The 24,349-nt window shown below is 42.4% G+C and overlaps 1 protein-coding gene across 3 annotated transcripts in view; it reads left to right on the top strand.

The window, feature by feature from the left end:
* The window catches only part of arap1 (ArfGAP with RhoGAP domain, ankyrin repeat and PH domain 1), a 135,825-nt gene that overhangs the window by 58,616 nt on the left and 52,860 nt on the right, over nucleotides 1–24,349 (top strand). For all 3 annotated transcript variants that reach the window (NM_001443052.1, NM_001443053.1, NM_001443054.1), the window contains 10 exon segments: nucleotides 3,096–3,181; nucleotides 5,475–5,581; nucleotides 9,056–9,226; nucleotides 9,496–9,565; nucleotides 9,668–9,788; nucleotides 13,043–13,209; nucleotides 16,648–16,754; nucleotides 20,339–20,538; nucleotides 20,732–20,817; nucleotides 23,736–23,918. In NM_001443052.1, coding sequence (NP_001429981.1) covers nucleotides 3,096–3,181; nucleotides 5,475–5,581; nucleotides 9,056–9,226; nucleotides 9,496–9,565; nucleotides 9,668–9,788; nucleotides 13,043–13,209; nucleotides 16,648–16,754; nucleotides 20,339–20,538; nucleotides 20,732–20,817; nucleotides 23,736–23,918 — 1,298 coding nt within the window.

Here is a 24,349-nt window from a genome sequence, read left to right as displayed (position 1 = left end):
GTTTGCTAACGGCCGTGAGCATTTTGCGCGCTGCTTATGCGCCTTGTGTCTAGGAACAGGTATTGTTGGGGTTTTTTCGATACCGGTGCTAAATCGATACTTTTAAAACGGTACCGGTGCCAAAACGGTGCCTGAACCGATACCTTTTAGACAGAAAATTAATCGACAAAAAAAATAAATAAATAAAAAATAAAAATTATATATATATATCACTATCATTATAATTGAACCATATAAATACTTATAATAAGTTTAAAGTAAACATCAATTCATATTTTATATATTTGAATTGCATTAATATATTTCTTTTGATCATTTGTTTATTAGCATAAATGCAAGATTTGCATTAAACATTACATTAGCTTACCAACCTGTGGAAAGGCTGTCATCAAAATCAGGAGCACCTTTTTTCTGGGTTTGAGGTTTACTACTTTGACATGGACATCAGGGATCTAGTGATTTGCCTTACTCTGAATAAGACAGTAATGTGATTCAGGTGTTTACATGATCTGCTTTATCAATGTTACATTCATGATTCCCAGTTACATGTTACAGCACATAGATCCGTCAACGTCATTGCGTCACCAGCCTTTAAATGTTTCCTCCGCAGTTTGTGTCTATGGTCGTTTAAGATATTAAAAAATAAATGTTTACGTGGTAGACTCTTGATAGAGTAGTGTCTTAATCATATTAAAATCAGAGAATTGGTGTCCATGTAAACGTAGGCTACTCAGATAATATGTTGGATGATGATACAAGTTGTCAAAGACAGTCCATTCCTCACCTTTAAGTTGATTCCATGAGCCCTCACATGAGCGCGCGCTCCTCACATTTTATAAGTTTGACGTGTTTCTCTCTTACATGCAACTTTTGGAACATCTGCTGTAGGGCTGGGCGATAATTCGATATCGATAATTATCATTATTATAATTACCATTCTTCAATTCTCGCACTGCTCTCCCGACAAAAATGCCTGCAGCACACACACAGCTTTGCTGTATGATCGGCCCTGACAAGATCAAGGATCATGGAAACAAACCAACACAATCTCACGGCAATTCGTAACTTCTTCATTTAGTGGCTAATTCGTATGAATTCGTACGATCTAATTCGTACAATTTAGCACGATTTGCTTATTCCCCAATGACGGTTGGGGTTAGGGGGGGGTTAGGTGCTACGCCTCCTTTTTAAAATCATACCATTTCGTATGACTGAACTCGTACGAATTAGCCACTAAACTGGCAAAATGTAAAATACTTACGTTTTCTCGTGAGATCAGGCTGGAAACAAACACATACGAGCCTTCATGAATGGCTACTGCGTGCCGTGGGTCTGTGTCACAAAGCTTGCTTAACTGGCATGCCTTGCCTTCGAAAGCACGTGCTCTCATGAATAATTAAGCAGCCGGCTCTTCTCATAGGATAAGGAAACTCCGCTATGAATAATAATGAGAAACCGACGCGTCATCGTTGCACTTGCAGTACTGCGCTACGTCGCCGATTTTGATCCGCCCCAAAAATCATTTTAAACCCGGAAGCTGAAATCAGCTTACAGAAGCTCAAAATTATCCAGTTCACCCCACAATTAAAGCTGACAGGTGCTAACATTGTCTTAACTGATGCTCAACTCACACAAATCTGTTAATATATATTAAAAAGTTCTCCAGGGTGTCCTGAACCTTTAAAGTGACAGCAGGAGAGGGCGTGTGCTTCAGGACTCACATGAAAATCAAATTTAGCATGCAGGAAGGATAACACACACACACACACACACACACACACTTTATCAACAATACCTGTGCGTTCACTCATCCAGCAATATAGAAAAGTGATGTCAAATTATTCATTTTCTTTTCAGCTTAGTCTCTTTCTAATTTCTGTAATTGAAATAAAATGTTTGCATAGCCTACTGACCAGCGGGAAACTCCTGATCATAGATATATGTGTATGTGTGGATATCTCTGGCTCTGGATGGACAGTCCTCCAGAGTAGAGATCTGCGCGGGACTAAATTTTGCTCCCGCCCGCACCCGCCAGGTTTTAGCCGGAACCCGACCGCTCCCGCTTATATTAAGCACTTGATGTCCCGCTGCCCGACCCGCCCCGTTTTCTATCCGCTGTGCCCGATCCCGCTAAAGAGCGGGGGGAGAAAAAAAATGAAAATCACCCAGTTATACAGTCCAGACAGCCTATAACAAGCTGTCTGTATAAACACACACACGCACAGCACCAAGCACACACACACAGACAAAGCTTTCTCTCTCATTCGCGCGCGCGCGCCCTCTAACACACACTCATAAGCACTAAGCACAAACACAGGCAAAGCTCTCTATCTCTCAATCGCGCGTGCGCACACACACACACACACACACACACACACACACACACACACACACACACACACACACACACACACACACACACACACACTCATTCGCGCGTGCACATACATACACACACACACTGCAACAAACACAGCATCGCGCTATTTCATTTACACACATACATACGCGTGCTCACTCGGGAGCCGGGAGCGATATTGCCAGACAGCCCGCTCCCGTCCCAAATTAAACCCGTTACCGACCGCTCCCGTGATTTATTCGGAAATTTATAGCCGCGCTGTAGAAATCTGGTCGGGTCCCGCGGCGCCGCAGGGAATGCAGACCTCTACTCCAGAGCACATTGGTCCACATTTATATCAAGTGCGATACCCTGTACTAAAATGTCGGCTCTGCTGACGCACTTCTTTCCAATAGACAACAACAGCATAGGGTGTGCATCGAGTGTGTAAATATCTATGAAACAGCAGTAGCATGTAAGCACAGTCTCATTTGCATTTAAAGCGACAGTCATCAAACGCCACAATTAGGATCAAAACGTAAAAGGGTCAGATTCAGAGAACACACACACACACACACACACACACACACACACACACACACACACACACACATACACACACATAAAATCTCCCATTTTGTGTGAAGATGTGTGAATGTGTGTATCCCAGTCTGTTCGATCGTGATCCTGCATTGTATGTTGATGGCGGTGAGTGTGTGTAGTGATGTGTGTGGTTGTGTTCTTGTGCTGTGTGCAGAGTTGGATTCAGAGGACAGTTCAGATGAATATGACGAGCGCAGAGAGTCCTGCAGAGACGCTAAACTCATAGACATGACCAGCAAGGTTTGTGGAGAGCACAACACTCCTGCATACACTGATCATCTGTGTGTCTGCCATTCGCTTTCTGTGTGTGTTTGAGTGTCTTTGTGTGTGTGTTTAAGCGTGTGTGTGTGTGTGTGTGCGTGTGCGTGTTTTTTGTGACATATCAGGACACAAATCTGCATAATGACATGGGTATGACACGGGTATTACAAAAAGCAGGTGAAATATGGGGACATTGGTGACGTCCTCATTTCTCAAAATGCTTATAAATCCTACAGGATGAGTTTAATCAGAGAGTAAAGCTGTGTGTGGGTGTTTTTGAATGTGTGTTTGTGTGTGTGTTTATTTGACTGTGCTTGTTTGCATTTTATGCTTGGTTGTGTGCGTTTTTGTGTGCGTTTGTGTCTATTTGTGTGCGTTTGTGTTTGAGTTTGTGCATGTCTGTTTGTTTGTTTGTGTGTGTGTTCGACTGTTTGTGTGTGTGTGTGCGCGTTTGTGTTTCTGTTTGAGTGTGTGTGTGCGCCTGTTTATGTTTGTGTGTGGGTGTTTGAATGCATGTTTGTGTGTGTGTGTGAATGTTTGTTTTTGAATGTGTGTGTGCGTGTTTGTTTGTGTGTGTGTGTGTGTGCGTTTGTCTGTTTGTGTTTGAGTGTGTGTGTGCGCCTGTTTATGTTTGTGTGTGAGTGTTTGAATGCATGTTTGTGTGTGTGTGTGTGAATGTTTGTTTTTGAATGTGTGTGTGCGTGTTTGTTTGTGTGTGTGTGAGTGTGCGTTTGTCTGTTTGTGTTTGAGTGTGTGTGCGCACCTGTTTATGTTTGTGTGTGGGTGTTTGAATGCATGTTTGTGTGTGTGTGTGTGTGTGCATGTTTGTTTTTGAATGTGTGTGCACGTGTTTGTTTGTGTGTGTGTGTGTGTGTGTGTGCGTTTCTCTGTTTCTGTTTGAGTGTGTGTGTGCGCGTTTGTGTTTCTGTTTGAGTGTGTGTGTGTGCGCGCGCCTGTTTATGTTTGTGTGTTGGCGTTTGAATGCATGTTTGTGTGTGTGTGCATGTTTGTTTTTGAATGTGTGTGTGCGTGTTTGTTTGTGTGTGTGTGTGTGTGTGTGTGTGTGTGCGCGCGTTTGTCTGTTTGTGTTTGAGTGTGTGTGTGCACCTGTTTATGTTTGTGTGTTGGGGTTTGAATGCATGTTTGTGTGTGTGTGCATGTTTGTTTTTGAATGTGTGTGCACGTGTTTGTTTGTGTGTGTGTGTGTGTGTGTGCGTGCGTTTGTCTGTTTGTGTTTGAGTGTGTGTGTGCGCCTGTTTATGTTTGTGTGTGTTTGAATGCGTGTGTGTGCGTGTGCATGTTTGTTTTTGAATGTGTGTGCATGTTTGTGTGTGTGTGTGTGTGCGTGTGTCTGTTTGTGTTTGAGTGTGTGTGTCTGTGTGTTGGAGTGTGTTTGTGTGTGAATATGCATTTGAATGTGTGTTTGTGTGTGTTTGAACATGTGTGCATGTTTATTTTTGAATGTGTGTGTGTACATGTGTTTGTTTGTGTGTGTATGTGCACATGTGCGCTTGTGTCTGTGTTTTAGTGTGTGTACCTTTTTGTGTCTGTGTGTTTTTGTTTGTTTGAATTTGTGTTTGTGTGTGTGTTTGTGGGTGTGTGTGTGTGTGTGTGTGTGTGCATGTTTGTTTGTGTGTCTGTTATGTTTGTTTGAGCATGTGTGTATTTGTGTGCATGTTTGTTTTTGAATGTGTGTGTACGCGTGCTTGTGTTTGTGTTTGTGTGTGTGTTTGTGTGTCAGCATGTTTGTTTGTGTGTCTGTTATGTTTGTTTCAGCATGTGTGTATTTGTGTGCATGTTTGTTTTTGAATGTGTGTGTACGCGTGCTTGTGTTTGTGTTTGTGTGTGTGTGTGTGTGTGTGTGTGTGTGTGTGTGTGTGTGTGTGTGTTTGTGTGTGCGTGTGTGTGTGTAAAAAGAAGTAAAAAACGCAGAAGGAAACAAGCAAAAATATGAATTAAATAATGAATAATTGACAAATCTATATTATACACACACATTTAAGTAAATCTACAATGTTTTGGCCACAGAGTCTGGCACATTTTTATGCAGAATGCAGCATTGTAATCAGCAGTCGGCCGACTATAATCATACAGTATCATCAATATATACACTACTGTGAGTTCAGCTTGGAGTTATTGGATCATGACTGGAGTGCATCATGTCACCTCTTCAAATGTCCTCACGCCTGCCAGTAATGAATGGAGTGTTTCCTCCAATCAGAAGCAGCCGTTGTGCAGTGTGAGTTTGATTGACAGCTGTGTTCTCCAATAGATGTCGTTGATGGTGCCGAAGCCGCTGAAGCAGCGCTACAACAGCCTCTGCAGCGATGACGAGCTTCTGGATGACGACTCCGGCTGCTACGAGTCCGTCTCCGTCAAGTGAGTGTGTGTGTTTCGCTGCTGTCAGCACTTACGCAAACGTGTGTGTGTGTGTGTGTCTGTGTTCCTGCAGCGTTATTAACAGGGTATATGAGTTGTTTGACTTGAGTTTGGCAATAAGAGAAGTTCATGAGCTGTCGCAATGACAGAATGTAATACTTCCTCTGCATCAGCTGTGACAGCGCTGACATTAATCTCATCATCTCCATCAAGCCCTCAGTCAGGGAGAGCTGTGGAGAACACAGTGCACATCTGACACAGCTGAAACATCCCTCTCCACTTTTCCTTTACACTTTTCATTTCCAGCTTTTCCTTTCTTCTTCCCATTCCTTTTCTCCTTTTCCCTCCTTTTTTCCTTCTCTTTTCCCTTTCCCACTTTTCTCTCATGTCCCTCTTTTTTCTCGATTTCCCCCTTGTTTAATTTTTCCTCCCTTTCCTCATTATTTCTCCTCTTTTTTTTCTGAACTTTTCCTGTTTTTTCATTTCCTCCTTTTTTTCCTCTTTCCCCATTTTCCCATTTTTTCCCTTTTTTCTCTTTTCACCTTTCCCACATTTTTCTCCCTCTTTTCATTTCCCCCATTTTCTCCGTTTTCATCCCTTGTTTCTTTTTCTTTCTTTCCCTTTTTTCTTTCCTCATTTTCCTCCCTTTTCTCCACAATTTTTTTCTTTCCCTCTTTTTTCTTTTTTTCTGTTTTTTTCTCTCTTTTCCCATTTCCCCTCTTCTTTTGTCAGTTAATTCCCCCCATATTTTTCCATTTTCTCCTCTTTTTTCTCTCTGTTTTTCCTCTTTTTTTCATTTTTCCTTTTTTCCTGTTTCCCCGTTTTTTCTCTGCCTTTTCCTTTTTCTCTTTATTTTTTTCTCCCTTTTTCATCCCCCTTGCCCCCTATTTTTTTCCCATTTTCCTCTCTTCCCACTTTTTCTTTCCCACCTTTCCTCCCATTTTCTCCCAATTTCTTTCTTTTCCTCCCCCCTTTCCTCAATTTCTCCCCTTATTTTCTGTTTTTCATCCCTTTTTTTCACTTTCCCCTTTTTAACTTTCTCCCATTTTCCCCTTTTTTCTTCTCTTTTCATCTTTTTTCCCCTTTTTATCTTTTTCTCCTCTTCCTCCTGTTTTTATTTCCTCTCTCCTTTTTCCGCTGGATTGTCTCCTATTTTTCTGTCCCTCTTTTTTTCCCTAATTTTTCTTTCGTTTCCCCTTTTACTTTTCTCTCTTTTCCCTTTTTTACATTTTCTCTCTTTCCCCTGTTTTCTCCTTTATTTCTCTATATTTCCCCTATTTTTCCTCCTGTTTCTCCTGTTTTTTCTTCCCCCCTCTTTTTTCTCAATTTCCTCTCTTAATTTCTGTTTTTCCCTTTCTTTTCCTCCCTCCCTTCTTTTTTCTTTCCGCTTTCCTACCTTTTCTCTTTTTCCCCCTCTGTTTTCTCGATTTCCCCTTTTTTTCTTTTTTTCACTTTCCCCGTTATTTTTCTCCTTTTTTTTCTTTTTTCTCGATTTCCCTTTTTTTCATTTTTGCCCATTTCCTCCCTTTTTCCCTTTTTTTGCCCTCTTTTCTCTTTTTTCTCTTTTCACCTTTTCCACATTTTTCTCCCTCTTCATTCCCCCTCCTTTTTTCTCCATTTTCATCCCTTGTTTCTTTTTCCTTCTTTCCCCTTTTTTCTTTCCCCCATTTTCCTTCTTTTTCTCACAGTTTTTTTCTTTCCCTCTCTTTTTTCTCCATGTTCTCTTTTTTTCTGATTTCTCCTCTTATTTCTTCTGCCTTTTCCCATTCCCCGCTTTTTCCTTTTAATTTCCCTCTTTTTCTCCCCATTTTCTCCTCTTTTCCTCTGTTTTTCCTCTTTTTTCATTTTCTCCTTTCTTCCTCTGTTTCCCCGTTTTTTTCACTGCCTTTTCCTTTTTCTCTCAGTTTTTTCTCTCCCCTTTTTTCACCCCTCTTTTCCCCTTTTTTTCTTCATTTTCGTCCCTCCCCCTTTTTTCTTTCCCACCTTTTCCCCCATTTTCTCCGTTTTCTCCCATTTTTTTCTTTTCCCCTCCTTTCTCATTTTCTCCCTTTATTTTCTGTTTTTCCTCCCTTTTAATGTTCTTCCTTTTCCCCCCTTTTTCTTCTCTTTTCATCTTTTTCCCTTTTTATCTTTTTCTCCTCTTCCCCCTGTTTTTGTTTCCTCTCTCCTTTTTCCTCTGGATTTTCTCCTTTTTTTCTCTCTTTCCCCTGTTTTCTCCTTTATTTCTCTATATTTCCCCCGTTTTTCCTCCTGTTTCTCCTGTTTTTTTCTTCCACCTCTTTTTTTCTCAATTTCCTCTCTAAATTTCTGTTTTTCCCTTCCTTTTCCTCCCTCCCTTCTTTTTTCTTTTCCATGTGTTTATTTTATCCTTTTTCACGCTTTTTTCTCTCTTTTTAATTCTTTCTCCTTTTCCCGTTTTTTCCTCTTTTTCTCTTGAGTTTTCACCTCTTTTTAGTTCCTCCCTTTTCCTCCCTTTTTCTTTTCTCCCTTTTTCTTTTTTCTCTCTCTTTTCTCACGTTTCCCCCTTTTTTTCTTGATTTTTCTCCTTTTTTAAATTTTTTTTCTTCTCATCCTTCTTTTCTTTCCTACTGTGTGTTTGTAAATGTGTGTGCGTGAGTGTATGTATACCTGCAGATACAGGGCTCAGCATATAAAAGTTCACTCCTCACAAATCTCTCTTAAACTCATGTGTTTAATAGGAAGCTCTACAGTATTATATCTGTGCATGGACATTAGATTAGTCAGTGCTGAAGCCAAATCTGGAGCTCATCTTACTAAATAACGTACAATGACGGCCCAAAAACTAGCACAGCCCAGTTTATATCTCATAGAAAAATACTGAATATTAATTTTAAAAAGAGGGAAAATCAAGAGGAGCAAAAACATGGAAAATTTAGTTGAAATTTTGTAGCTTGTCTTTTTTTCTTTTGCAATATTTTGCTTGAATTTAATTGTATTATCTTTCAGTTTCTAAACATGTTTGGAGACTAGAATATTATTGTAATAAATATATCTGTTTAAGGAATCTGTTTTGTTTAAATGTACCAAAATACACCTGTGTGCCTATATTCCCTGAGAAATGGAGGAAAATACTCATCTTCAAAATGGGCATTACTCAATAATGCTGAGCTGCGTGTGTGTGTGTGTGTGTGTGTGTGTGTTTTGTTGTACTCTCCCATTCACTGCACTCTATGTTTTTGTCGACTTTTGCTGCTGTAAACGTGTAAAGCTCTATTGGTTGTTATCGGGGAATAACATATCTTAGAATGTTGAGATCAACCAATCAGAATCGAGTATTCCAGAGCGCTGCGTAATAAGTGTATACATCGATTACTGCAGCGGACTCAGCTCAGTCTACGTCATGTACAGCACCATTGAAATTAATCTGATTTCTCCTCTGTCTGTGTGTGTGTTTGTGTGTGTGTGTGTTTGTGTGTGTGTGTGTGTGTGTGTGTGTGTGTGTGTGTGTGTCAGGGTCAGACCGAGCTCCTGGAATGCGGATCTGGCCTCGATCTCCTCTTCCCAGAACAGTGTTTACCTGCCCAGCTCAGGTTATATCAGCGGCTCTCCCCCGCGGGACGACTGGGCCTCCGCTGATGTGCCTGTTATGAAGATGGGCTGGCTGGACAAGAATCCTCCTCAAGGGTGTGTGTGTGTGTTTATGGATATGTGTGTGTGTCTGTGCTTGTAAACATGTGCATGTGTTTTCTGAATGTGTGTGTGTGTGTGTCAATGTGTGCTCGCATATGTCTCTATGTGTGTTTGTTTGTTTGTCGCGTTTGTCTCTGTATGTGTGATTATGTGTTTGTTTGTTTGTTTGCATCTGTATGTGTTTGTAAATGTGTGCATGTGATTTCTGAATGTGTGTGTGTGTGTGTGTGTGTGTGTGTGTGTGTGTGTGTGTGTGTGTGCAGGTCTCTGATCTACCAGCGCCGTTGGGTCAAACTGGACTCTGAATACCTGAGATACTTCGACACTGAGAAGGTGTGTGTTTCTGTCTAAACCCCACATACATGAGCAAACTGGGAATGTGTACATGTATTTATTTGTGTGTGTGTGTGTGTGTGTGTGTGTGTGTGTGTGCAGGACGTGTACTCAAAGAGGATCATCTCGACGGCCTCCATCACTGATGTGGTGATTGTGGGAGATCAGAAGTTTGAAGTGGTCACACACAATCGCACGTTCCTCTTCAGAGCCGAGAGCGAGTGTAAGTGTGTGTGTAAGTGTGTGTGTGTTTATAAAGTGACCGACACACCCTGACGGTCAGTGAGGTTTTTGTAATCTGATCAGATATATTATGGTTTATTATGCTCTATGGTGTGGTATTGCACAGGAGGGCGAGTAACTTCAGCTTCAGCTCTTCATCATCAGGGTTACACCAGTTCTGGAGTTTTCAGTAGTTTAGTTTTTATTTCGTTTTGACTTTTTATTTTCAGATTCAGTCAGTTTCAACCAGTTTTAGAGGCAGATTTACTAGTTTTTTAGTGTGTGTTCACACCTGTGAATGGATTCAGTTGTTCTGAAACAGAGATTACAGTTGTTACATTGTTGCTCTTTGCTCTTGGAGCGGTTCACTTTCACACGGCAAAGTTTCTAATCGGACCAAAAGAGCTAAAACAAGTCACGTGTGAGTAAACTCTCCTCACATTGGTCAGAGTGTCAGGGTTTATTTTGCAGCGTCTCGCTCAGCTGTCAGGAGAGGTGGTGGTTTGGTGGTGATTGACAGGGTGCGCGCACGACGTGTCTGAGGAGAGATGCGGTGGGGAGGGGTGAGAAGGGTGCGCGACGATGCCTATTTGAGGACCGGGAGGGAGACGCGAGATTACCCAGAGATCATCACTCATTTGCGGGCATCCGGAGACTCACGAAACTTCCCGCCCTACTCATAATTCTCTCTTCATATAGCCGTAAGCCTATTACATATCCATAAATCACTGTGATATAACTGCGCTCGGATCGGATCGCTTTCTAACTGCAATCGAACCGCTCCAGGGTTCGTTTCAATCGAGCCGAGACCACCTCATTCAAGCGATCTCGGAGCGATTACTTTGGCGCGGAACAGAGCGCGATCGCCCTGTTCACATATGCCAAACAAACCGCGCTAACTGGGCAAACGAGATGCGTTCCCAAACTAAAGTGTAGGTGTGAAAGCAGCCTTAGTTTCTATATTTTGAAAATTTATTTATTTTTTTGTCAGTTTTAGTTTTTCGTTTGTTGTTGTTTTGTAAATGTGGATGTTTGTTCAGTGCCAGATTCAAAATCACCAGAATAAATATTGTATAATAAAAACTCAACTAAAGATGGGCTACATTTCTGACACAAGAACACAATCATCTACCCATCCTCAAATTCAAATACCGCAGCCCACAAGAGAGCATGCTGAAGTACAGTACTGTACGTGTGCAAGGCTGCTTCTGAAATTAGACACAAGGTGCATCCCAAATTCATACTTACTCACTATTCTACGCCATTTTGTATTATGAATAGTGTATAATAATAGTGTACATAGCGTGGGCCATTTATATCGATGCACCTTAATAAAATGGGAATAGTTTGTGATATTAGCGTTCTGTTTGTGGCACATTAGTGTATGTGTGGGGGCAAAGTTTTCAAGATGGGTGGTGACCATGGTGGCCATTTTGAAGTCGGCCATCTTGGATCTAACTTTTGTTTTTTCAATAGGAAGAGGGTCATGTGACACATCAAACTCATTAGGAATTTCACAAGAAAAGCAATGGTGTGCTTGGTTTTAACGTAACTTTATTCTGTCATGAGTTATTGACAAGTTTCTGAACACTTCTAAAATGTGTTCAGTGTGCTGCCCGTTGTGTTGGATTGTCAGTGCAGCCCTCTTCTCCCACTCTTCACACACTGATAGCAACACCGCAGGAGAAATGCCAGCACCGGCTTCCAGTATCTGTAGTTTCAGGTGCTGCACATCTTGTATCTTCACAACAGTGGAGCCTTTCTTCATCAATGGAAACCACAAGGCCACTGGATATTTGAACATGCCACATGATGATGTGTTTCCCTCTGTATGCACTGACGCCGGCACGTTCCCTGAGTTTCTCCAGCAAGATGGTGCTCCACCACATTATGGGTTTCAGGTCCGAGCATTCCTAGATGAACAGTTTCCTGAGAAGTGGATTGTTCGTCGTGGGCCAGTTGAACGGCCCCCATGGTCTCCCGATCTGACCCCCTTACGCCCTATTCACACGGGGCTTCAGCGTCAACGCTTGACAGAGGGCGTGTCTGAAGTTGGAGCTGAAACGATCGTCATAGAAGCGTCAGCCAATGAAATTCAGTCAGCAATAGGCCACTGTCTGAGCTGGTGTATTTGCATACAGCGATCTGATTGGCTGACGCTTCCGTCGGCGCTTGAAAAGTTGAGCAGGTCCCAACTTCTGCAGCGAGGAACGCTTCTGAAGCGGCGCCGACGGATCCACAATGCAGTACGGCAACGTCTGACGTCACCCATTCAAAGTGAATGGGAAGCGTTGACGCTGACGCCCCGTGTGAATAGGGCGTTAGACTTTTGTCTTTGGGGTGATCTGAAGGCAGTGGTCTATGGAGTGAAGATACAAGATGTGCAGCACCTGAAACTACGGATACTGGAAGCCGGTGCTGGCGTTTCTCCTGCAGTGTTGCTATCAGAGTGTGGAGTGGGAGAAGAGGGCTGCATTGACAATCCAACACAATGGGCAGCACACTGAACACATTTTAGAAGTGTTCAGAAACTTGTCAATAACTCATGAAAGAATAAAGTTACGTTAAAACCAAGCACACCATTGCTTTTCTTGTGAAATTTCCAATACATTTGACGTGTCACATGACCCTCTTCCTATTGACAAAACAAAAGTTGGATCCAAGATGGCCGACTTCAAAATGGCCACCATGGTCATCATCCATCTTGAAAAGTTTGCCCCCTCACATATACTTATGTGACACTAACAGGATGTTAATATCACCAACCATTCCCATTTTATTAAGGTGTATCCATATAAATGGCCCACCCTGTAAAATAAGAAGTGCGTTCACACTAAAAACTCTAAAACTCAATAAGTGCACTTTAATTACCTGGATGATGCACTTATTCAACCAGTACACGATCACAAATTTGCACCTTCTGTTTTTTTTCCTCCCATCCTGTAGCCTACTCGCGCCCCCTGTGAGCGTGTCCCCACTGGTTGAGAACAGCAGGATTACAGACTCTGTTTACTTCTAAAAGAATTACAGTAGTTTTATTTATTAAATATATTTACAAAGATGAAAACAAATACAATACAGAAAATTACAATACAGTTTCAGTGAAACTCTCGTTTTAATTTTATTTCATTTTTATTTTCCGTTCGTGTTCATCATCTCTAATAACCTTGATATCAGTGCTGTATTCAGATCAGTTTAGCGTGTGTGTGTGTTGTCCTGTATTGATTGTGTGTATTCTTGTGGCTGCATTATCAGTGGAGCGCTCCGAGTGGGTTTCTGCGCTGAGGAGCACTGTAGGAGTGTCTCGAGCAAACGCATGTCTGGACCCAGAGATGAAGGGCTATCTGGAGCTGCGCGGCCTGCGCTCCAAACTCTACACGGTGGTGTGTGCGGATAAAGTCTTCCTCTACAAGAACACAGAGGTGACACACTTCAACACCCAGCACAAACGCTTTTAACAGGCTTTTTCTGCTGCGCAGGTATTAGTGAAGCTGGAGACTTTTTAAATGTTTTGCTTTTTCTGCACAGAATTTGGTGCAATCAAATCAAATCAGGCCTTTATTTGTCACGTACACTTTCGTATGGTGAAATTGAAGCCCCCGACCATACACAAACATCACATCAAGACAGGTCACAGCAGGTAGCATTTAGAAAAAGGAAGTAAGATGCATTTCAGGAGGGGGAGGCGAAAAAATAAAATAAAACTTCCTCTCGCCTTGCTCTTGAATTAGGCCAGTGTGAGATCAGGAGGAAAAAAAGCCCAGCAATCAAGCCCATAAACACACAGAGAAGACATAACAACACCACAGGGGATGGGGACAGGGGGTGTGGATATAGTCTGATGTGGTTCTGGTCCTGCAGCCATGGTCGCAGACTCGCCTACCCCCTCCAGTGGATGAAAGCACATGAAGGCATGGGATGAGGGGATAGGTAGTGATTGTCTATTCGTAGCTGTGTATGTGTGTGTGTACTGCTGCCTTCACACCAGACGCGGAATGTGCGTCAAGCGTAAGTGATTTACATGTTAAGTCAATGCCTACACGTGAATAGACATCCTGCGGCGCAATACGCGCGAATGGCGCAGTGCAAATGACACGAAGTGTGCGAATGGCGTGGCGCGAATTGAGCGTTTTGCGCGTTTGACGTGCTTAATGCGCGTTTCGCACGAATCACTTGAGTTCGAAAATCTGAACTTCAGCAGATATTCGCGCCATGTTAACCAATCAGGAGCTTGCTCTTGTGGGGGCGTGATTGTGACGTATCGCCTGTTGTCGGTGTCCCAGGGGAAATCCTCCAGCCGACACTGAAGAGCTTAATTGGCTCTTCAGTGTTTGAACTCTCAGTAATGAATAAATCACACTGAACTGAGCTAAACTGAATTGAACTGAACTTAAACACTAAAACCTGAACCACACTGTTCCAGTTACTATGACCATTTATGTGAAGCTGCTTTGACACAATCTACATTGTAAAAGCGCTATACAAATAAAGCTGAATTGAATTGAATTGACACCGACATGAAGTTCATCAAACTGGGCTGGGCTCAGTCAGATGCACCGCTGAAAGCCTCCATCAGCCAGGTTCAGTTTCTGGAGGAGTCTATGAGCTCACAGAGCTGGATGCACCTCTGAAAGTATCTAGTGGACTCAGACTCGGCCCTGAACTTATCGACACTGTTTTTCAGTCTTCATAAAGCACATAAACACTGTTAATTTCTTAATAAAATCCATGTTAGCCATTTAGCAATGAAGCTAGAGTCACCGGGCAGACAGAAGCCCTGCCCATCACGCGAGTCCGCGTCTGTTCACGCGGCTATTTATGCATGAATAGCGCGATTTATCCGCACGATCCATGTCTGGTGTGAACGCAGCATAAGCCTGTAGAGTCCAACAGGTGTCCTTGACAGAAAGTGATGTCCTAGAAACCACTTAAAACGCATGGCAACAATGCACTAAAACTTATTGAAAGTCCCTAGCAACCACCTAGTGATACCCTAGCAACCACACTAACGCCCTTAGCACCCTTCAGGTGTCCACTCCCGTTGAAGAGAAGTAATAAAATACACTTTTATTAATAAAATAAAGTCCAGTGAAAAAGTAGAATAAACAAAAGACAAACAACAGAAACAAAATCCTTACTTTATCCTCTGTCAAGGATAAAGGGCAACCAACCTCAGTATACAGAAGTCAGAAAGCGCAAAGCTTTTACACTCATGCATAGAGGATCAACTCTGAAACCGTGTTGGGAGACGGGGTTCAGAAACAGTGTTCATAAATCACCCATGAACACGAGTGCATAACCGAATTAAATCATACGTTCAGGGAGCATGCTGATCACTTGAACAGTAGGAGACCCTTTAGAGAGGCAGATACATAGTCATCCGAGTACATTATAAAACATAAATCCACATTTAGGCAGCTTTATTATCAGCCTGAATATATAGTGTGCCTACACACTCATGCACTTAGATTCATGTGTGTAAACTGAGCAGGGAGGTCAGCCAAAGTTCCTTTAGCTGGTTTGTTGGTTCGGCGCACCCTCTGTCGGACGCCTCTCATTTCTCTTTCGCTTGGCTTCATCATTAAGAGTTGTGCTTTTACACATAGGAACATCAGAATACATTAGTGATTTTTTGTGTCTTATTTGATTAGTGTCATCGGACCAATCAGACACTACAGAATTTAGCAGTAAACAGCTTGTTTTACTATGGATTTTAGACCTACGGCACTGCCATTTTGGAATATCTGAGTGTGACGTCACGGGGTTGGTTCTGTTCCCTCAGCTGAACAGATACAGTGGAAGTAATGGACTGAACACACACACTGTAAAGCCTAATGTAACCCAATGTGTGAAGTTGCGGATGTGTAGCTGCTGCAGATACAAGCATCAGATGCATGTCTGAAATAAAGATCTATATTTATTGTATTTTTCCTTTTTCCCTTTTAAATGATCTATTAAACGCTGATAAAACAAAACTCATGTTATTTTCAGAATTAAAAACAAACTAAGCAAAAGCTTTCACTACTACTCATGGTGCAGAGATTGAATGGGTGTCCCAGTACAAATATCATGGGATGTTAATTGATGATACACTTTCTTTTAGTTCTCACATTCAGCAATAGCTGAACAAATTAAAAGTGATTTTAGGCTTCTGTTTTAGAATTAAGATCTGCCTTTCTTTTGAATATTATTATTATTTATATCAGACACACATCTGATGCTTGTTTTTGCAGCAGCTCCACGTCTACAACTTCACACATGATAAAGCATGCTGTTTTCTGCTAAATGCTAACATTAATCCAGTTCGTTTAATATATTTTCATTAAAGTGGAAACCAGTTTACAAAATAACGTCAACTTGACTGAGTGCTTCATTTCCCCTTCAATGCAATTAATCAAGCATAGTGACGTATGAAGACGTTGATATTTCACTGTTCAACTGCAATGGCTTTGCATGCAATGTGTGTGTGTGTGTGTGTGTGTGTGTGTGTGTGTGTGTGTGTGTGTGTGTGTGTGTGTGTGTGTGTGTGTGTGTGTGTGTGTGTGTGTAAAGTGACCCTTTTCTTTTATCTGATTGTTTCGCTCAGTTTGATTACATATTTTGAAACTGACTGTGTGTGTTTGTGTGCACACAATAATCTAACACTGTTCCATTACTGTGTGTGTGTGTGTGTGTGTGTGTGTGTGTGTGTATGTGCGTGTGTGTGATTTGATTCCATATTTTGAAACTGCATGTGTGTGTTGCGCATAATAATCGAACACTTTTTTTCGTTGCTGTGTGTGTGTGTGTGTGTGTGTGTGTGTGTGTGTGTGTGTGTGTGTGTGTGTGTGTGTGTGTGTGTGTGTGTGTGTGTGTGTCAGGAATACCGTCTGGGGATCGGCATCACCTCCATCGATATGAATGTTGGTAATGTGAAGGAGATCGACAGAAGAGCGTTTGATCTGACCACACCGTATCGCATCTTCAGGTACAGATTCACCTCCACTGATCCCTCCATCCCTCACTCGTCTGCTGCTCTCTGTTTCCCTGGTCTCTTCATCACTGAAAGTATTGATCTGTGAAGGGTCTGACTGACACTATAGGCTTTTAATATCTGTGCCTAACCCCGCCCCTCATTGTGACATCACTTGCTTTATTCATAGTTTTCACGTGATGTCACACCATTATGGGAAACGCCCCCTGGTGGGCAAAATATTACTGCCTCCCACTGTCTGCCAAGTCACATAGAGACTTCTCTTTTATAGCCAAAGCAGGTTAAATGTTGTGCTATAAGATGAGGCATTACTAACCTGATTAGACACACCTGTGTGTGTTTGGGTTGGAGTTTGTGTGTGTATTTGTGTATCTGTGTGATTGGGAATGTGTGATATGTTTGTGTGTTGATAATATTATGTGTGATAAATGGTGTGTATGTGTCTGCAGGGCTCGAAATTAACCTTTTTACTCTGTAGCACCAGTGCTCCTTACTTTAAATATTTAGGGCACACCAGCCAAAATTGAGTCTCACCCCCCCCAAAAAATATGAGCAGCGTCACTAAACGTTTTATATTAACAGATTTATTGCATTTGAATTCAATGCTCATTATAAATAACTATCAAACTATTTCTGCATGCACCCACCGGCCTGCACACACTGCCGGACATGAGTGAGACGACCTATAATAATAAGGTCACGTTTACGTAGTCAGCCTGGTGAAAGGGCTGGTTCTTTATTTTTTGGACCTTTTTGCATTTATACGCCTCCAGTTTCAATTTAACTGAGATTTAAATACTGCATTTTAGTGACATTTCTTTGCTGGATTAGCTAGTCAGATGTCATCATAACCACACTTTTTGATGTACTAAAAATATTAAAATAATTGCAATTAAAAAATATTTAAATAAGACAAATTTTTAAAATACAAATTTATTACATCATATATCATTAGAAAAAATAGCTGTCTGTTAAAGTCTTAAAGTAAAAAAACTGCAGCCTACTGTCATTTATTAGACAAAAAACAAACTGGACAGCACATTCAACTGTCCTCAGTCACAATTTGGCCATTTCAATAAAAAATAATAATCAAAACATAATAATAATAATAAAGTAATAATAATAAAATTAATAATAATAATAATAATAACTAATACTAATAATAATAATAATAATAATAATAATAATATTAATAAAAATAATAATAATAAAATAATAATAAAAAAATAATAAAGACAATAATAAAATTTATAATAATAATAATAAAAAATAAAAATAAATAATAATAATAATAATAATAATAATACAATAATAATAAATAAAAATACTAAAAATAAATAATAATAATAATAAAATAGTAATACTAATAATAAAAACAAATAATAATAATAATAATAAAATAATAGTAATACTAATAATAAAAATAAATAATAATAATCATACAATAATAATAAATAAAAATACAAAAAATAAATAATAATAATAATAAATAGTAATACTAATAATAAAAATAAATAATAATAATAATATTAATAATAATAATAATACATTAATAATAGTGAATTCTTCAGAATATTTCTAGCCTCTTTGGTTAAAAAAAAGTACATTTGAAAATTCCTGGACATCAACAATAGCCAAAATATATTCAACTCAATTTAATACGGGCCGCTTCTGATGCTTCACACCTTTTTATTTAGCATTTTTTTATTTCAGGAATAAGCTCCAAGATTTAGAATAAAGTTCCTTCAAAATGTTTTCTCTGTTTAAAAGCAACACAGTAGCGAAAGAAGACTTCTCCTACATCAGATTATAGTCCCACTGAAGCAGCAGCCGACAGAGGATTCCGATTGGTCCTAAAGCCTTTTTCAATGGATTATTTTCATTACTTATGATGGCATAGCAGTCAAAATAGGACAAATGATCTCATATAGGGCCAAATTCTGGAGCTTGGGTCTTCCAAACCACCCGAACCCCCCTGGCCACAGGCCTAAAAAGTTAGAGCATGTTTTCTGCTTATAGTAAACATGTTTTAATAGAGTTCTGGCTGTAAAAGCGCTCCTACAGGTGTTTCAGGCGCAGGACAGACTATCTCCAGCTCATAATTTATTTTATTTATATTAATTGTGACTAAAAAATGATTAGACCCGTCCAGTTTCATCTGGAATACATCCCAGATCACCTTCTGAAGTGGTTCGAGCCATCAAGTTTATATGCGATCAGAGTAAAACAAACGAAGTTACAGGCATGTGATGAACTGCTGTGAGTGTAACTGCAGGCGCAGTGTGATGAAGGGGAGTCAGACTTTAGTACAGCTTTCCTTCATCTCCTCTTGTGGGTGGGCCCAGATGCACTGGTTGCTACTGACTGAATGGAGTAGGAGCACACAGTTGCGTTCCGCTAAACAGGTTGCATGTAATATTTACATTTCAAAACCACCCAAGTTTAGTCAAGCCGCCAATGCCATATATTACCCGCACAATCAAGTTCAAAACCGCCCAATCTGGCAACACTGTGTGGGTCTTCACACACGCTTTTCCTTTCACATCATTAAACCGCAGAGAAGCGCCACCATGCCACAAGTTTAATGACGTACACAACAGAACGCCTCAATAAATCCCATCTGCCTGTTTCGCTCAGATAATATTTTGGGCGCATATGTGACACAATTTCCAGCCCTGATGTGGGTAACTCCTGTACAGTGAGTGTGTGTGTGTGTGTGTGTGTGTGTGTGTGTGTGTGTGTGTTTGTGTGGTACAGTGAGTGTATGCATGTGTTAGTGTGAGAATGTGTGCTTATGCGTGTGTGTGTGCATGATGACAGAATATGTTTGTGAGATGCATTGGCAGTAAGTGTGTGTGTCTGTGTGAGACTGTAAATGTGTGTGTGTGTGTGTGTGTGTGTGTGTTCTGCTTCTCTCACAGCTGTTGTGGTTTTGTGTATTTTTACTGGTTTGGGTTTTCTCTTCTTCTGCTTCTCGGTGAGGTCAGATGCACGTCTGTGAACTCAACAAACCGGTTACACACACACACACACTGCACTCCACAACATCAGCCTGCATGCAAACACACTCAACATCTCTCACTTAAATGATATCAGTGTAAAAATCACAATATAGAAAACAACACAACTACAGCATTAGCACTGTTAACGAGAATAAACAGGTGTGTGTCACTGGTGAAATGATGTCAGGATGCACTCTAATGTTTGTGTATGTGTGTGTGTGTTTGTATGTTTATGTTTTGTGATTGTGCTTGTGTGTGTTTTGCATGCATGTGTGTATGTGTGCATCTATATACGCAAACAAATATGTATATATACAAATATGTGTGTGTTTGTTTGCATCTGTCTGTTGTGGGTGTTCTTTGTGTGTGTGTGTGTGTGTGCTTTTGTGTATTTGTGTGTGTGTGTGTGTGTGTGTGTGTGTGTGTGCACGTCTGTGTGTGTTTTTGTGTATTTGTGTTTGTGCTTGTGTGTGCGTGTGTTGTATTTTTTGTGTGTCTGTGCTTGTGTTTCTATGTCTGTACTTGTGTTTGTATGTCTGTGTGTGTGTGCATGTGTGTGTTTGTGTGTGTGTGTAGTTTTGTTGCAGATTCAGACCAGCTGAAGGATCAGTGGGTGGAGTCTATGCGTGACTCCATCGCTGAAGCTTTGTCCAATTACGAAGTGGCTGAGCGGATCTGGGCGGAGCCGTCCAATCAGATGTGTGCAGACTGCAGCGCAGCCAAACCTGAGTGGGCCTCCATCAACCTGACGGTGGTGTTCTGCAAGAGATGCGCAGGTGACCACCAACATCCATCTACTACAACAAACACCACTGTTCATCAGCAGAAGACATGTGCTGATATTGGCCAGCCTACAGTGACCGAACGATATTGTGTTTCTGTGTGTCTGTGTGTGTTTGTGTTTGTGTGTGTGTGTGTGTGTGTGTGTCTGTGTGTGTTTGTGTTTGTGTGTGTGTGTGTGTGTGACAGGAGAGCACAGAAGTCTTGGCCCGAGCATCTCAAAAGTACGCAGTCTGAAAATGGACAAGAAGGTGTGGACTGAAGATCTGATTCAGGTGTGTTGTGTGTCCTCCTGGACCTTTGGTGTGTTTGACCCCTCACCTGTAACACACCTCACACACCTATTAACCAACGACTACAATACACAAGACATGTCACTCGTATAGTTTTGAATGGGGAAAAGTGTAACAGCCAATATGGCAAATGAAGCCCCGCCTTCTAGTTCAGGAGCCAATCATCGATCGCTATAGACCTTGGTCCAGTCCAGATGTGTGTTTATGACAGTTTCTGCAGCTTCATTATTAACCCTGGATCAGCAAGTGCTCTGGAGTCTCAGTGAATATTTGCTCCACACACATGAGAAATATATCCACAGAAAACTGGAAACCGCTACATTAAAGCCAGCCGACTACTCTTGAAAACAAATGTTCCCTGGTTTTATAATCTGTATGAAATGAGTGCTAGGCTAGGTACAGTCCATCCTGTTACACACACATCACAGCATCTGCTCTAACACCCTCACACTTAGCAGCGCAGTCAGACGATCATTCTTCAGAGGATGATCATGTGGAACTCTAAACACAGACAGCTGTAGTGTCGGCTGGTGTCGTGATCTTGATCTGGGTTGTGTTGAGTGTGCATTAGATGGGTCAGCCTGATCACATGCAGATTTTGCTTGATTCAGATGTTCAGAAATGAAACTGAAGAGAGGGCTGCTGATCACTTCCAATGGTGATTCCAAAGAGGACATTTAATCATAAACTTAGCAAACCGTTATGGACTTTGCTATGACAGACCTTAACTGTAACACACCTGTAACACACCCCACATGTAACACACCTGTAACACACCCCACATGTAACACACATGTAACACACATCATCTGCAACACACCTGTAACACACCTTACTCATAACACACCTGAAACACACCTCACCCTTAACACACCTGTAACACACCTCACCTGTAACACAACTGTAACACTCTTCACTCGTAACACACTTCACCTGTAACGCACTTCACCTGTAACGCACCTCACCCATAACGCACCTCACCCGTAACACACATCACCCGTAACGCACCTCACCCGTAACACACATCACCCGTAACGCACCTCACCCGTAACGCACATCACCCGTAACGCACCTCACCCGTAACAGACCTCACCTGTAACCCACATCACCCGTAACGCACATCACCCGTAACGCACATCACCCGTAACGCACATCCCCCGTAACAGACCTCACCTGTAACACACATCACCCGTAACACACTTCACCCGTAACGCACCTCACCCGTAACAGACCTCACCTGTAACACACATCACCCGTAACACACTTCACCCGTAACGCACATCACCCGTAACGCACATCCCCCGTAACGCACCTCACCCGTAACGCACATCACCCGTAACGCACATCACCCGTAACAGACCTCACCTGTAACACACATCACCCGTAACACACATCACCCGTAACGCACCTCACCCGTAACACACATCACCCGTAACACACATCACCCGTAACGCACATCACCCGTAACGCACATCACCCTTAACACACCTCACCCGTAACACACATCACCCGTAACGCACCTCACCCGTAACGCACATCACCCGTAACGCACATCCCCCGTAACGCACATCACCCGTAACGCACATCACCCGTAACACACATCACCCGTAACACACATCACCCGTAACACACATCACCCGTAACACACATCACCCGTAACGCACATCACCCGTAACGCACATCACCCTTAACACACATCACCCTTAACGCACCTCACCCGTAACGCACCTCACCCGTAACGCACCTCACCCGTAACGCACCTCACCCGTAACACACATCACCCGTAACACACATCACCCGTAACGCACCTCACCCGTAACACACATCATCCGTAACACACCTCACCCGTAACACACATCACCCGTAACACACATCACCCGTAACACATCTCACCCGTAACGCACCTCACCCGTAACACACATCACCCGTAACGCACATCACCCGTAACGCACATCACCCGTAACACACATCACCCGTAACACACATCACCCGTAACGCATCTCACCCGTAACACACATCACCCGTAACGCATATCACCCTTAACGCACCTCACCCGTAACGCACCTCACCCGTAACGCACCTCACCCGTAACGCACATCACCCGTAACGCACCTCACGCGTAACGCACCTCACCCGTTACGCACATCACCCGTAACACACCTCACCCGTAACACACCTCACCCGTAACACACATCACCCGTAACACACATCACCCGTAACGCACCTCACCCGTAACACACCTCACATGTAACGCACCTCACCCGTAACGCACATCACCCGTAACACACCTCTCCCGTAACACACATCACCCGTAACGCACCTCACCCGTAACACACATCACATGTAACGCACCTCACCCGTAACGCACATCACCCGTAACACACCTCACATGTAACGCACCTCACCCGTAACGCACATCACCCGTAACACACCTCTCCCGTAACACACATCACCCGTAACACACCTCTCCCGTAACACACATCACCCGTAACGCACCTCACCCGTAACGCACCTCACATGTAACGCACATCACCCGTAACACACATCACCCGTAACACACATCACCCGTAACGCACCTCACCCGTAACGCACCTCACCCGTAACACACATCACCCTTAACGCACCTCACCCGTAACGCACCTCACCCGTAACGCACCTCACCCGTAACGCACATCACCTGTAACGCACCTCACCCGTAACGCACCTCACCCATAACGCACCTCACCCGTAACGCACCTCACCCGTAACGCACCTCACCCGTAACGCACATCACCCGTAACACACATCACCCGTAACGCACCTCACCCGTAACGCACCTCACCCGTAACGCACCTCACCCGTAACACACATCACCCGTAACACACCTCACCCGTAACACACCTCGCCTGTGTGTCCTGCAGGTCTTCATCACTGTGGGGAACCATCGAGCTAATCAGTTCTGGGCGGCGAACGTCCCGCCTAGCGAAGAGCTAACGCTAAACAGTAGCAGTGCAGAGCGACGGCGCTTCATCACCGCCAAATACAGAGAGGGGAAATACCGCAGATACCACCCACTGTTCGGCAACCAGAGAGAGCTCAACAACGTAAGTCTGACACACTGCAGCGTCACAACTCTCTCTCTGTGTGTGTGTGTGCATGCATTCTTCTGTTTGTGTGTTTTGTGTGTGTGTGTGTGGTAGTGTTAGTGCATTAATGTGTGTGTGCATGTTAGTGTGTTTATGTGGATTTTTGTGTGTTTATGTCTGTCTGTGCAATTGTCACAACTCTCTCTGTGTGTGAGTGTGTGCATGCTTGTATATGTGTTTACTTGTGTTTTTTGTGTGTGAGTGTGTGTTTGTGCATTTGTATATTTGTGGGTGTGAGTGCATGTTTGTGTATTTGTGTGTTTGCATGTATTTGAGGTGTTTGTATTTGTGTTTGTGTGTGTGTGTGTGTGTGTGTGTGTGTGTGTGTGTGTGTGTGTGTGTGTGTGTGTGAATGCTTGTTTGGGTTAGGTGTTTACGTGTGTGTGTTT

The sequence above is a fragment of the Danio rerio genome, chromosome 15, assembly GCF_052040795.2.
Source record: "Danio rerio strain M-AB ecotype USA chromosome 15, GRCz13ab, whole genome shotgun sequence".
NCBI lineage: Eukaryota > Metazoa > Chordata > Actinopteri > Cypriniformes > Danionidae > Danio > Danio rerio.
The sequence above is the reverse complement of the archived record's forward strand: the minus strand, read 5'-3'. Positions and strand labels throughout refer to the sequence as shown.